We start from the raw sequence: 14,441 nt of genomic DNA, 5'->3' as shown, positions 1-14,441 counted from the left end.
CTTGCCAGCAATCTGTGCTAGCTGGAGCACACCCTACAACTGTTCGTCATCATCCTCGTTAGTACCGCTATCGCGGTCACCGCGCGCTTGCAGACTTAGTCGATATGACTTTTGAAGCTCAACTTATCGTCGAACATCACCCCCAGTTTTTTATGAGATCTCTTGGTGGTGATGTCGCAGCCGTCGACTCTAATTGTTGGCTCCTGCACCGATCTCCGGTTGCTGACGACTATCGTCTCCGTTTTATGATGCACCAACCGTAGCTTCTTGCTGTGCAACTATTCCTCAAGTAGACGTGCCGTGATGGGGGCGCTGGCCAAGACTTCATCTATCTCGTAGATCAGCGGTTCTCAACCTTTCTTTCGAGAAAGTAGGCTTCTGAGCCTCTTGAATGGCAGCTTTCGAGTCACTTAAATGAAGGTTTCCTTTGCATCTGACGTTTCTGAGACTCTTGAAAAAATGCTTCCAAGCCTCTTGAAAGAAGAATTCCGAGCTTCTTGAAGCGAGGCTTTCGAACTACATGAAAGAAGGCTTCCGAGCCTCTTAAAAGGAGGCTTACGAGCCTCTTAAAAGGAGGCTTACAAGCCTTTTGGTGGAACCCTTCCGAGTCTCTTGAAAGGAGCTATCCGAGCCATTTGAAAGGCATCTTCCGAGCCTCTTGAAAGGAGCCTTTCGAGTTTTTTGAAGGAAGGCTTCCGATTCTTTTAAAAATAGGCTTCCGAGCCTCTTGAAGTAGGCCTCCAGGCCTCTTAAAACGAGGCTTCCGGGTCTCTTGGTAGCAGGCTTCCGATCCTTTTGAAAGAAGGCTTCCGAGCCTCTTAAAAAGAGGCTTCCGAAACTCTTGAAATGAGGCTACCCAGCTTCTTGAAAGAGGCTTCCAAGCCTCTTGAAAGCAGACTTCCGAGCCTCTTGAAAAAAGGCTTCCGAGCCTCTTGAAAAAAAAACCTTCATAGCTTGTTGGAAGAAGGCTTCCGCCCCTTCTAAAAGGAATCTTCCGACCCCTTTGAAAGTAGGCTTCCGGGCCTCTTAAAACGAGGCTTCCGGGTCTCTTGAAAGGAGTCTGCCAAGCATCTTGAAAGTAGACTTTCGAGCCTCTTGAAAGGAGGTTTCCGATCCTCTTGAAAGAAGGCTTCCGAGCCTCTTGAAAGGAGCTTTCAAAGCCTTTTGAAAAGAACTTACCGAGCCTTTTGAAAGGAGCTTTCCGAGCTTTTTGGAAAAAGGCTTCCGACCCTTTTAAAATGAGGTTTCCGAGCCTTTTGAAAGTAGGCTTTCGGGCCTCTTAAATCGAGGCTTCCGGGTCTCTTGAAAGAAGACTTCCAAGCATCTTGAAAAAAGTCTTCCAAGCCTCTTGAAAGGAGCTTTCCGAGCCTTTTGAAATTAGTCTTGAAAGGAGTCTTCCAAGTATCTTGAAAGGAGGCTTCCAAGCCTCTTTAAAAAAAAGGCTTCCGACCCTTTTAAAAGGAGGCTTCCGTGCCTCTTGAAAGTAGGCTTTCGGGCCTCTTAAAATGAGGCTTCCGGGTCTCTTGGAAGGAGACTTCCAAGCATCTTGAAAAAAGTCTTTCAAGCCTCTTGAAAGGAGCTTTCCGAGCCTTTTGAAATTAGTCTTGAAAGGAGTCTTCCAAGCTTCTTTAAAAAAGGCTTCGAAGCTTCTTTAAAAAAAGGCTTCCATGCCTCTTGAAAGCAGACTTCCGAGCCTCTTGAAAGAAGGCTTCCGAGCCTTTTGAAAAGAACTTTCTAAGCCTCTTGAAAGGAGCCTTCCGAGCTCTTTTAAAAAAGAATTACGGCTCTCTTTAAATGAGGCGTCCAAGTATTTTGAAACGAGGCTTCTAAGCCTCTTGAAAGGAGATTTCCAAGTCTTTTGAAAGGAGGCTCGCAGGCCTTTTGAAAAAAGGCCTTCAAGCTGCTTGGAAGAAAACTTCCGAGAAGCGTGTAAGGAGGCTCCTTTGGGGGGTTCTTAAATAATTGGCTTATGCGCCAGACGACACTGTCGTCTTCCAAAATCAAGTTTTGGGCTGCCCAGCTAGCGTTGTTTACGCCCACCAACAGAATCCTTCTCCTCGTGTCTTTCCAACTCAAACTAACTAAATTCCCAATAATCCCAAGAATTCCAATAAATTTATTCGCGGTTATTCGAGATATTCATTCCTCCAATTTAGAGTAAGAAATTATTTAGTAGTGCCTAGAGAAAAAATTATTAGAGAACTTCTAAATACAAATTTTGTAAATAATAAAAAAGTCGAAGCATTGAACATTTTAAGTTTCGTTTTTTTTTTTCAAAAATGTTTAACAATCCCCTATTCCTCGTTTCTTCCCCTACTATTTACAATCGTGATTCCCTACTCGTTTTGGTGTAGTGGTGTGTGTCAAGGTTCGCGTACTTACAGTTGGTCTTGTTGACGACGAGTCGATACCTGTTTACCACCCCCTGGGTGGTTTTGTACGTCGAAGTGATGACGACCGATGATGATCGAGCCAGGATAATTGTACAAGCACTCATTGCAAATATTCCACCGACTCTTCGGCATTCGATACAGTGCGCCTAGTGGGTGGCACACGGGAACACGCTAGCTTGAGAAGTGTGAGGTGGTGCGGGTGGGTGGCGATCGAAACGTCCGATGTCTATCGACGTAGTGTTGGTAATCGCTTTTCTGGGAGGGTATCCTACGGAGGGCCTCCGATTTTGAGTACGTGAGTCGGGCTGATTACTCGGGCGTTGGTAGTCTTTCCCCGATGGGACCTACCCACGAATGGGCAATCACAGGTAACGCGTGATGCACGTGGGCCAAGCGATTCGTACCGATGACCAACGCTCTCTGACGGTACCTATAGTGGTATGCAACCACGAGACGATAGGTACCACCAGGGTAATCACGCCGGATACCGTCCGATGGGTTAACTGATCCTTTTGGGTGAGGACCGATCGACTTCGCACTACTCTAACCTCACACTTTCGGGCTCCGATCCCGCAGCGTAGGATCCCAAGATGGATTCACCACCGGAGTGTGGCTACACAAAATATCCGATTAATACCAATCGCACGCTTTACACTTTTATTTCACCAAATTTACCGTTTTTTTCCCGCTGCCTGCTTCACTATTTTTTGTTTTTCTACGACTCACTTTCTTCACTCTTATTTCCCTGCAATATTTTCTTTTGTTAATTTCTCATTATTCATCATTTACTTTTTTAAACTTACTTTTGAAAACAATTTTATTATTAACGACTCACGATTTTTTTAGGATTTATTATTGGCAGCTATCTCAAATTCTGAAAATTAATTTCAAACATTAAAACTTTACTTCTTTGTTATATTTTCTAATTTGTTCACTTACTTAAACTTTTCTTTAAATTTTCTCACTTCTTCAAAACTAACTTTTCAGCTCGGCGGTCCAAACAGGAAAGATCGATTAGGTCTTCCTGACTCGCCAAGAAACTTCTAATTCTTTTTCAGATAAAATTTTAAGGGTTTCCGGTTCTTGCTTGATTTTGGTTTTCATCATTAAAATTTTCCGAGTCATCAAAATTTCCTGTTCATGACTTCACCCACTTGTTATTTGTATAGTAACCCCCCTCTCTAATACATACAACTAATCGATTCGAGCACTTTTTACCTTGCCTATTATTACGGCGTACCTTCTCTAACGCTACTATTTGAAACGACGGATTCTACACCAATCCTCTCGTTTCAAGCGTACACACTTAATTTTTTTTACCGGGATCTCAGCAAAATGTTAAACTTTTACCGAGTTTCGCACAGCCGTGCCCCAGCAAACATGTTTTTTCCGAGATTTCTGTCAAAGTTGCTGAAAATCAGCAAATAATTTGCTGAAAATCAGCTAACAAACGTCATTTTTGCCGGGATACCAGTTTTTATTTTACTGGGCAGACGGCTGTGCGGATTTTTGCCGAGCTGCAAAATTAAAAACTGAGTTTGTAGAAGGATGCTTCTAAACCTCTTGCAACGAAGCAACCGACCTTTGTCCGAAAAAAAAACCTTTATGCTTTAGGCTTCCGAACCTTTAGATCCAACATTTTAGTTCAGAAGCATATACTAAACATATTATTCGTCATAGATCATTCGACGTTTTGCCCGTTTGATCTTTTGTTCCGCAGCCTTTCATACATAGTGCTGGTTGTGGAGGGCAGGATTCAATTGGCTTTAGTTTACTAATCGCCTTGCATATAATGTACAAGACAATATGTTGAAATTAAAAATACACAATTATTAAAACTTGTTACCGAATGAGGTAACAATATGGTCAACGATACTGATTCCATCCAAACAAAAAAAACCCATCCCATCCAAAAAAAAAAGTAACTAACACACCCCTGGACATTTTCCACAACCGGCGAAATAAAATCGGGCAACCCACATTTTTGGAGCGAAAAAGCGACAACCCGAGAACTGAACGAAAGGGGCAGCGAAGAAAGAGGAAAAAAAAGTTTGAATCGTGGAGTCAGTGGTGGAGAGTGGACGCGAGCGGTTGTAAACGTGTAAGTTCTGGATATTCAACCTCAGCTCCGTGGTGAAACGTGCTTGCAAACCCGTTGGACCACAACCAAGCCAATACCAAGTCTACGAGTCCAACATCCGCTCCGGGAAACGGGCCAGCGAACCTGTCGGACGTCAATCTAGCCACCATACGACCAGGGTTGCCACTACTTTTTGGGAAAAGTCTGGCATGCTACAAATTAAAAATCTGGCAAAATCTGGCGAAGAAATTCGCCTGTATATTTTTTTTCAAATAAGAGATTCTAACTAAAAATGTCATCTAATTATTTGTGCCAATATTTAAAAAAATCTGTTTTACCCTCTTTTTGCTCTTGCTGTATGTTTTTCAAAATTTATTCTTAAAAAGAATATCTTCTTCCACCTCCAGTATTTGTTGAAACTATTTGATATCCATAAAAATTAGATTCCTAAAATCATACCATTTTAGGCAATTCAGAAAATGTAAATAGAATTGAATGAAATCTGCGCTCTGAAATATCTGAAAATTATAAAAATAATATAAATAATTATTGGCGAAACTTGACTTCATTCAAAATAACGGGGTTCGCTTTTATTTCCAATTTCTAAGTAACAACAAATGACACAACAAATGGTTTAAACCATTTTTAATTTTTATTTTTTTATTTTTTTATTTTGATCGATTAACTATCAAACGGAGCTCAAATTAAAAAGTATTCAGATTTAAAACGGTCTACGGTACCCGTAAGCCCATAGGTATTTCAAAAACAATATTAATAAACATAGATAAAAATTGAATTTTTTTTTATGAATTGTCCATAATAGCAGAGGATTTTGATCTTCCGAAGCGTAACAAGTCCATGAGAAGGGGTTACGACAATCATTTGTTACTCAGAGTACGATAATAAAAATTGAACAATATTGCGCTCTGAGTATCATGAATTGACCACATTTACGAAGGTTCCGGATTTTCCGCAGGAATTCCGGTGGCCACTCAAATTCATGAGAACGGACCACGCAAATCATTCGATATTCAGAGACGGATGAGTTTTAAGAACTGTTAACTAATACGTATGCCCCGAATATTCCGTAGGACTTCTAGTGGCTAATCAGGACTTAAAAAGAGTTTAATGATGTTTCGGATCTTGCAGAAGGACGCCGATTCAACGAATAACCAGGGAATGTAGAAAGCCATGGAAACAGACAATGATTACATTTTTGGGATCATTGTAAGCATTTTCAGAACTCGAAAAGCAAGAAATTAGGCCAAAAATGGAATTGAAAGATACCTTCAAAATTGATTTCTGGGAACTAGCATGGTCAAACTGCAACATCCGCGGAAACCATAACTTTGATTATAAAAGATTGAAATTGATTCAAACATGAGTTTTTGGAAGCGAGATGAAGTTGCGGTCATTTTTAACTTGCTAATGCACTGTGTATAACGTGGTATAACTGTTTTTGCTGTAGCTTAGACGAGTTTCTGTGATTCATAATTTAACCAATTCTGGACACATAAAGGTTGCTGCCGTCAGATCTGTGCTATTAGGGATTCCTAGACGTCGCTGGAAGTAAAAATAATTTTGTTTCGAAATGTTAGGAAAAGTTGAAAAATGTAAAAGCCTTAACTCATTTCATTACCAAACTACAACGTTTTTAAATCATTTTTGGGCCAAAATGGACTCTAATCCACTAGAAAGGTTAAACTAATGGGGTGATAATTTAGGTTCTTGAGAAGTGAAGCTGTCTTGTGAAGCGAACGTATACATACATACGGCATGTTTTTTGCTGAACATTTCAACTGTTGCCATTGATAAATATGAGTTTCAGTTATTGAATGAATATAAAAGTAATAACTGAATGACACAATAAAAATGTTTGAAAATGTTTATGTAGTTCATAATTCTCAAAAAATAAAAGTCTGTCTGAAATTTGAAAAGTCTGGCATTGTGGTGGTTTCTCTTTTCGCTCCAAAAAAAAGTCTGGCAGTGACAGATATATCTGGCATAATGGCAACCCTGCATACGACTGCGTGTCCAACCTTTCCATCGAGAAACGGGCCAACGAACTCGTCGGACGCCTCCAAGCCACGTGACCCCAACCAAGCCAATACCAAGTCGGCGAGTTCAACATCCGCTCCGGGAAACGGTTAAGCGAAACCGTCGGACGCCAATCAAGCCACCATATTTCTGCGTGTCCAACCTTTCCTTAGAGAAACGGGCCTACGAACCCGTCGGACGCCTCCAAGCCACGTGTAAGTTGTCGATATCTATCCTCAGCTCCGTGGTGAAACGTGTCGGCAAACCCGTAGGACCCCAACCAAGCCAATACCAAGTCTGCGAGTCCAACATCCGCTCCGGGAAACGGGCCAGCGAACCCGTCACGCCAATCAAGCCACCATACTTCTGCGTGTCCAACCTTTCCTTCGAGAAACGGGCCATCGAACCCGTCGGACGCCAAGCAAGCCACCAATACGTCTGCGTGTCCAACCTCCCCTTCGGGAAACGGGCCTACGAACCCGTCGGACGCCTACCAGCCACGTGTAAATTGACACGACCAACATCTGCTCCGGGAAGCGGGCCAGCGAACCCGTCGGACGCCGACCAAGCCAACGAACCCGTCGAAAGAACCCAGCCAGGTAACGAGTCTACGAACCCATTGAACGCCTCCGGCGACCTACTAGGTGTCGCCACGTCCTCGCTGTCGCATGCATCCTGCCCCTTGTTCCGGCGAACAACCAATCGACGCCACGTGTTCACCGTCGGCTTCATCTTGGCCCTCCTTCCGGGCCAGCCAACCCATCGAACCCATTCTATCGTTCCGGACGTATGAACCCGTGGAACGGCACCCAAGGTATGTCACCAGCGCATCCCCTTAGTCGCATGAATACACCATCAGGTACCCAACGTCAGTAAACGGCCGCAACAAATTCTAATCCTTCCCAAAACTAACCCTACCAAATGAACCTACAATAAACAAAGTAAAATGTATTTAAAAAAATCTTTTAAAATATTCCCTCAGCTCTAGGTAGCAAGCCAGTCCGTTGACTTTCTTGTCAAGTCCGCTTCTGCAAAGTTTATGTGTCGTGTGTTCCCCCAAGCAGGTGTCGTGCCCACCCTGAGAAGTTATGAGCAAAGAGAGCTAGTGAGGGAGACGTAAGGACGTCCACTCCGCAGGCGTACGGACGCCAAAGGAAGTAGTTACAAACTTTATTAATGAGTTTCGATTGGAATGTAATCATATGTTTGATAAACTACATATATTTATTTACACAATTTCGAGAAAACAACAAAACAATGGTTTTAAACAAATTGACAATTTGTTTGATACAGATCAATAGTTTTTGGCTAAACTCAACACCCTGGGGCACTTCCAGTGCAAAAGCTGTAAGCAGTACTTCATAATTGCTCTTCAAAGTAGGTGAACATTTGTAAATTTTCAAAAAAACAACCAAAATTTCATACATTCCAGAACAATTTTTTTCCGTATTTTTTGCTTCAATATGTATTTTTGGACGAGGATTCAGAAAGCCGAATTGCACGTTCGACAATCCCCCCGCCTGTTCCACGTACGGCGACAGCCTGTTCAGGATTAACGTTTTCAGTAGCTAAGGGGTCTCCTGGTGGCTTGCCAGGTTTCGGTAACATGACCACATGACTGTGGGTCTGGAAGAAAAACTTCTCGTGTTTTCTTCCAGACCCATGGTATCGCAGGAGGTCCCACCGTCGAAGTGGGCGACCTTCCACGCCCGAGTTGTATGAGTAGCTCACCGGCTTTTTCTCCTGGCTTCGCTGCTTATTTTGTACCGGATAGCTAAACGTTCACTGAAAGTGTATTTGTCGTCAAAGCAGTGTAGCTGAAATATTAATTTCAATGAAAGTTTTGTAGATAATTCTTAACCCTCGAGGACTTGCACTGTTGTATTATTATTGTCCTTATTTAGGAGGTTTTTAGCCCTAGCCTAGTACAACACTAGCGAAAAAGCACGTGTGTATCCTTAAGTACTTTCCTCTATACATTTTATAATGCGCGAGAAAGGTATCATCACCGCTAGGTGGATTAATCTGGGCTTTTTTTAACTTTCATATATTATGGATCCTGGATTCCCTGGAGTTTTTGGGAATCTTTTGAATTTTTCAATGATTGGTTATATTTCTGAATATGATTGGATCGTGAAGTGCACATGTTTGAGGGAATGCATTTCAGTATCCGTTCAATCTTTCCACGAGAACCCCAAAACACGAAAAAATGACCATGGCTATATGACTTTAGTCACTACACTATTCTTAAAATGGATCGATGTAATCAGATTCGGCGCCCGAAGTTATTAGATGGCTTAACTCACGTTAGAAGCTAATTTTATTAAGGAAAACTAATTACGTATAAGTCGGAAGTTCCTTATTATTAGGAACCCCACATAATCAAAATCAAGAACAATAATCAAAATAGCAACGCAAATAACTTTAATTACAAAATGATGAAAAGGTTTTCCTTTCAACACACTACTGATCCAGTATATAGACAACACCATATATGAGCTAGCACCTACCACTTCTTGCATCCAGCTATCCATCATTTTCGGGCTTTAGCAGCCTCCGACGTCAGCGCTCCAATCCACCACCAGTTCCTTCCCAGCAGAACTCTCCAGAACACCACTTAATTGTGCAAAGGCACGTCTATTTATTTATCTTCTCCAGTTCCGGAATTCTACAGACCACACACTCCACTGCCAATGTAACACAATCCAAAGTCCTACCGAAAGAGGTATATAGAAAGCTGAACCACCGGCAGTTGCTGTTTTCCGAACCGCGCGATCTACGTAACCATCAAAACACAAAAACGAGACAAACACGAAGCACCTTCTTGGCAGCGTATATACTCTGAGATACAGTACCAGTTGATAATTACAATCCGTCGAATGCTCCTCCCGTGCGAGTATCCCTCTTCCAACAGAACCCCGGCAGGTATTCCCGCGATGACGGCCGGACAAACACACCACTTTTGGCTGTCTATCGAATTTACACAGCCCGACACTTCCCTACCGTAGAAATCGTAGATACTTGAGGCATGCGGGCATCGGCAAACTAATCGAAACGAACGAGCGAACTAACGTAAACTAAACTACCTCCTGTCGTCGTCGTCGCCGTCGCGGTACACGGCATTAGCGAGCCAGCAATCGAAAGGGAAGGCGTAAAGAAGCCAACCGACCGAAAATTCACTTTTATTCTCGTTATTGCATAGTCAGCAGCAAAACAACAACGAAACACACTCGCAGAGGAACGCCAAGAAGATAGAGAAAAACGCGAAATTGTTATTAAATTTTACGGCTCCACCGCTGACTGACTGCCGGTTTCCGCCGCACCACCACCGCGCACCGGCTTTTCTGCTGTTTATCCGCGCTGTATCTGGATGAGGGAGGCACTTCTGTTTGCGAATGGTTCTACGCAGCTTGAGGTAGATTAAAAATCGAATAGATCTTCCGTAATACTACTGGATTATTTTCCGAATCACTTCACTATACTTCGGATACAGGAACTTCAACTATGGTGATAGCCAGCTACTTGGGGTAATACGGATGTTCTCCGTAGTAGCAACCAGCTGTAAGGCACTGTACTTGATCCAGGTTACCTGTGCTCGCGACAACAGACTCTATGCAATGATAGTCAACGATTTTCGAATCGTTTTTCAACTCTCGGAGATTCTGGTTTGTATAGCAATTTAACAACAAATTAGTTTTGAGACTCGAGCGATAATTGCCGTTTCGGCTTCTAACGACCACGGCGGAAAGACGAGAGAATTAGATCCGAACCGAGCGACATGAAGTCTCGTACTGAAGGAGATACCGATTCGCGAATTTATTTTTCATATATTCTCGCTCTTCTTGGTTACGGCTGATGGCTATGGCTGGCTTGTTTGGTTGGTCGGTTGGTTGGTTGTTTGTGGTGCCTGTCGTATAGAACCGCGCGCCGCGTAGTCGTCTCTGCTACAATAAAATTCTCGACTCGGCCGGCGCGCGGCTGATGGTGCAGATGATGACGATGACGATAATTCTCCCGTACTTTTGTGCATGGTGTTCTACGGTGGTGCCAATAAGCCAAGCTGAGCTGAAGTCGCAGTTGTCGGGGAGCTCACCATTAGAACATTATTGTTGTGTGCTGGATAGGGGTTTTCAGGTCATGATCTGCGAAGCAGGGTTGTATTATGTCATTTGCATGTAATTTGTCTAATTTGTCCGTTTGTTATGAAAACCAATAACATTTAACAGTACAGTGAACGTACGCTAATTTTTTTTTTAGTTGGGGGTTCGTTAATTGGGGCGAAATCCAATTAAAAAGCAGCTAAACGTCGAAATGTGATGTCAAATCCACGTTGTTTCCGTGTATTTCTTGGCGGGTAAAATTTTCCTTTGTTCAATGCAAAAAGTTAACACAAAACGCCTCAATAAACGAACGGCATTCGATAGTTGGAGTGAGGTCTTGCCCCAATTAGCAAACGATCTGTTGTGGAGCATGATGTGGTTAATTGAAGAAGTTCTAAAAACAATGAAGGTACAGTGAACTCTCCCTTACTCGATATTGAAGGGACCATCAAGTTAGGGAGGTTTCGAGATACGGAATATATTTATATTTGGCCGAATGCCGTTTAGCCGAACAGTTTAAATTTGTTTCCTTATAAAGTGAAATGAGAAGTGAGATGTTCAGAGTGAATAGTGAACAGCGAGTACTGGGAAGTGAGAAATGAGATGTTCGAAATGAGTACAGAGTAGTGAGAAGTGAGTACTGAGAAACGGAAGTGAGTATTAAGTAGTGTGATCTGTGCAGTAACATGTGAGTAGTGGGAAGTGAGACATGAGAAGTGAGATGTGATAGTTGCAAAGTGAGGATAGTGTGATATGAGTAGTAAGATAAACAGAAGCAAAGGGTGAGCAATGAGAGATGATAATTGGGTAACGAGAAGTGAGATGTTGAAAAGTGAGAAGTGAGTGGAGATATATTGACAATACTTTCTTCATCAAACCTTTCATCATACTTGTCTTCAATATTTTCACAGATTAGCCGGCGTGGAGCTGAAGAAAAATTTAAATTTTTCTTGAATTAAGGACTGTTCAGTTTATTGAGAGGACACTTTTACATGACGATAAAAAACAGACAAATTGATCAATTTTGATAGAATCTGCTTTATATTATAATACACAATATCAAGCTCTATCTGGAATAAGGGCGAATGCCGCAAGAGAGGATTCTCTTCGCCGACTTCCCCTCTTTTTAATAAAAGTGACAAGCAGCTGATTTATTTGTGGTTTATCACCTCAGCACGATAGAAAACAATGCGAACTTGCATTCTGAGGTGATAAACTGCAAAGAAATCCTCTGCTTGTCACTTTTATTTAAAAGAGGGGAAGTCGACGAAGAGAATTCGCTCTTGCGACATTCGCCCTTTTACCAGATAGAGCTTGATATATTATAATACACTGTCAATCAACTGTAATTTTTGAAAAGAGGTAAAACAGTTTAGATCCAACAAAATGGCGCCTATTGTCAAAGCTTCTCGAATTTCGCGTAAACATAAGTTTTTTTTATAAGCTAAATTGATAGTTATAATAAAAAATGTAAATCGGGATGTCAACAGAATCATCAAGAAGATCAGAAAGAAACACACTGTCATTAATTTGTCGATATCCAGAAACAGTAGAGCCTGTGGCAGCCCGAAAAAGGAATATAAACGGTTTTAGCTGTTGAAAATCCAACAAATTGAGATTGTTATAAATATCTCAAATTTCTGAGTTAGAATTGTTTCGTTGATAATTGGATTTCATGTCTAGAAGGTCAGATAATATATTCAACGAAACAAAACAGATTTCTAAAAAGATTGATGGTTTAAAAAACATCGACAATACAACGTGTCCTCTTTATAAACTGAACAGTCCTTACTACGAATCAAATAGCGGTATAGCCCACAAAACACGCACACACTCAACCGTCATCGACTCCTGTGGGCAAACTGCGGAGGCGATGAGGAGAAATATTGAAAAGAATATCTAACTTTTCTGATTTCCATCAATATTTACTTCAATATATTGGGATCGTACTCACAGCATCAATCTTTTTCTTCAATATGCAAGAGTTTGTCAAACTTTTCCTGTCGTCTGGGGTCTGCTTAAGACATGAAGAAGAAGGAAGACACAACAAGGAAGTTGATAAAAAAGAAGGAAACAGAAAAAAAATCGTTTCTCACTTCTCGTTTCTAGGCTCTCAGTTTTCACTTCTTACTGCTCCCTTCTCACACCTCATTTCCCATTACTTACTTCTTACTTCTCTCTTCTCACCTCCCTCTCCCCACTATTCACTTCTCATTTCGCACTTTTCACTATTTATTTCTTACTTCGCACATCTCACTTTTCAGTACTACTTCGCACTACAAATGTCGCACTTCTAACTTCTCCCTTCTCACTTCTCACTATTAATTCACCACTACCACCACTTATCTAGAATTTCTCACTGCACACTTTTACACTTTTAACTTCTTACTTCTCGCCAGGGTTCGTATCGCTCACTAAATCTCAGGAGCACAGGTTGCTCCCTCACGAAAATTTTCGGGGAGAAATCACTTTTCGGGAAAGAAAAACAGCCTGGAGAGTGATAACCATTTTTCGCTTACTTCGATTGCCGCCAAACGTTGGTTTGCTCTTTTTCTTTCATATTCGAGTCTTTTCGTGGCATCTTCAATGCAAATGGTAGTAGCTTATGTAGAACAAACAACTGAATGCTTTCATACAGATAGCGTGGTGATGTGGCTAGAGTAAGCGCATCCCTACGGCTATTATTGTTACTATTCTGGGTTCGAATCCCGGCGCGGCCATACAATTTTGTAATTATTCTGCGATAATTCTCGCGAAAAGTGAGTGAGTGGGTAAAAATGTTGAAACGAAAAACAATTTTCATCTAACAGGCATGGTTTTCGTTTATCATCCAAGGCTAATTGTAGAGAAAGATTGATGGGTGAAAGATGATCCTCAACATAAACAACGAAAAAAGATTCTCCCTTGGCCTGAGAAACGCTTGCTTTGGTCTCATTGAAACGAAAAGTTGAAACCCTGCTTCTCACTATTCATTTCTCACTTCTCACTTCACACATCACATTTTTTCTCCTGCCTTCCGGTTTATCACTTCTAACTTCTCAATTTTCATTTTTCAATCGCCACTAATCACTTCTTACTTCGCACTTCTCATTCCTCATTTCTCACTTTTCACATCTCACTTCTCATTTCTCATTTCTAACTTCTTATTTCTCACTTCCCACTTCTCATTCTCACTTCATCGCTTATCACTTTTCACTTCTAACTTCTTATTATATCGTGCATGTAACTGTTTCAGACAACATCGAGTTAGCGAGGTAAAAATACATTGGAAAATTACTTCGACTTAGAGAATATCGAGTAAGGGAGATATCGACTTACGGAGGGAACGCAGTATGCTACATTCAAGGGACTTTGAATTTCATCGATTAAGGGAAAATATCGAGTTAGGGAGAGTTCACTTTAGTTCATTTTTCAATTTGATCTAATTTCTTTTGTCCGTAGATTAGGATATTTAGACAGGGAAACCGTAAGTCCTGTAAGGTGCTGAACATTCATCGAAAGGCTTGGAAGCAGCAAACGAAGAAATCTGCAATGTGTTAGACCAGTAAGTACATATTTTACTCCGGTTCGCAAAAGAATTTCCTATATATTCGATGGCGATAATCTAAAAGGATATCGACAGAACTTCTTCAGGAGTTGAAAAACAAAAAGTTTAGGGTCTTTAGGTAATTGGGTGATTCCAACAGAAATCTTCTAATGACGGGAATATTTTGGGGATTCCTTCGGAAATCTTCGAGGAATCCGACGGCAATCTCTTGGGGTTGTCAATCTTCTTGGGATTCCGATGGAAATTCTTTGGGGACTCCGACGGTAATTACTTGGGGATTCTAA

General features: G+C 41.5%; 1 protein-coding gene across 4 annotated transcripts in view; it reads right to left on the bottom strand.

Annotated features, from left to right (window-relative positions):
* LOC134204721 (steroid hormone receptor ERR2) overlaps positions 1-14,441 on the bottom strand; it is a 204,909-nt gene that overhangs the window by 47,091 nt on the left and 143,377 nt on the right. The window contains exons 1-2 of one of the 4 annotated variants that reach the window (XM_062679510.1): positions 9,366-10,314; positions 9,021-9,223 (exon numbers count right to left, since the gene is read on the bottom strand). The exons of 1 other annotated variant lie outside the window; for it this stretch is intronic. In XM_062679510.1, coding sequence (XP_062535494.1) covers positions 9,021-9,047 — 27 coding nt within the window. In that variant the 5' untranslated portion in view covers positions 9,048-9,223; positions 9,366-10,314. Of the gene's footprint in view, positions 1-9,020; positions 10,315-14,441 lie in introns of those variants that run through there. 2 more of the 4 variants (XM_062679520.1, XM_062679500.1) reach the window with 2 other exon arrangements.

The sequence above is a fragment of the Armigeres subalbatus genome, chromosome 1 (genome assembly GCF_024139115.2).
Source record: "Armigeres subalbatus isolate Guangzhou_Male chromosome 1, GZ_Asu_2, whole genome shotgun sequence".
Taxonomy (NCBI): Eukaryota; Metazoa; Arthropoda; class Insecta; order Diptera; family Culicidae; genus Armigeres; species Armigeres subalbatus.
The sequence above is the reverse complement of the archived record's forward strand: the minus strand, read 5'-3'. Positions and strand labels throughout refer to the sequence as shown.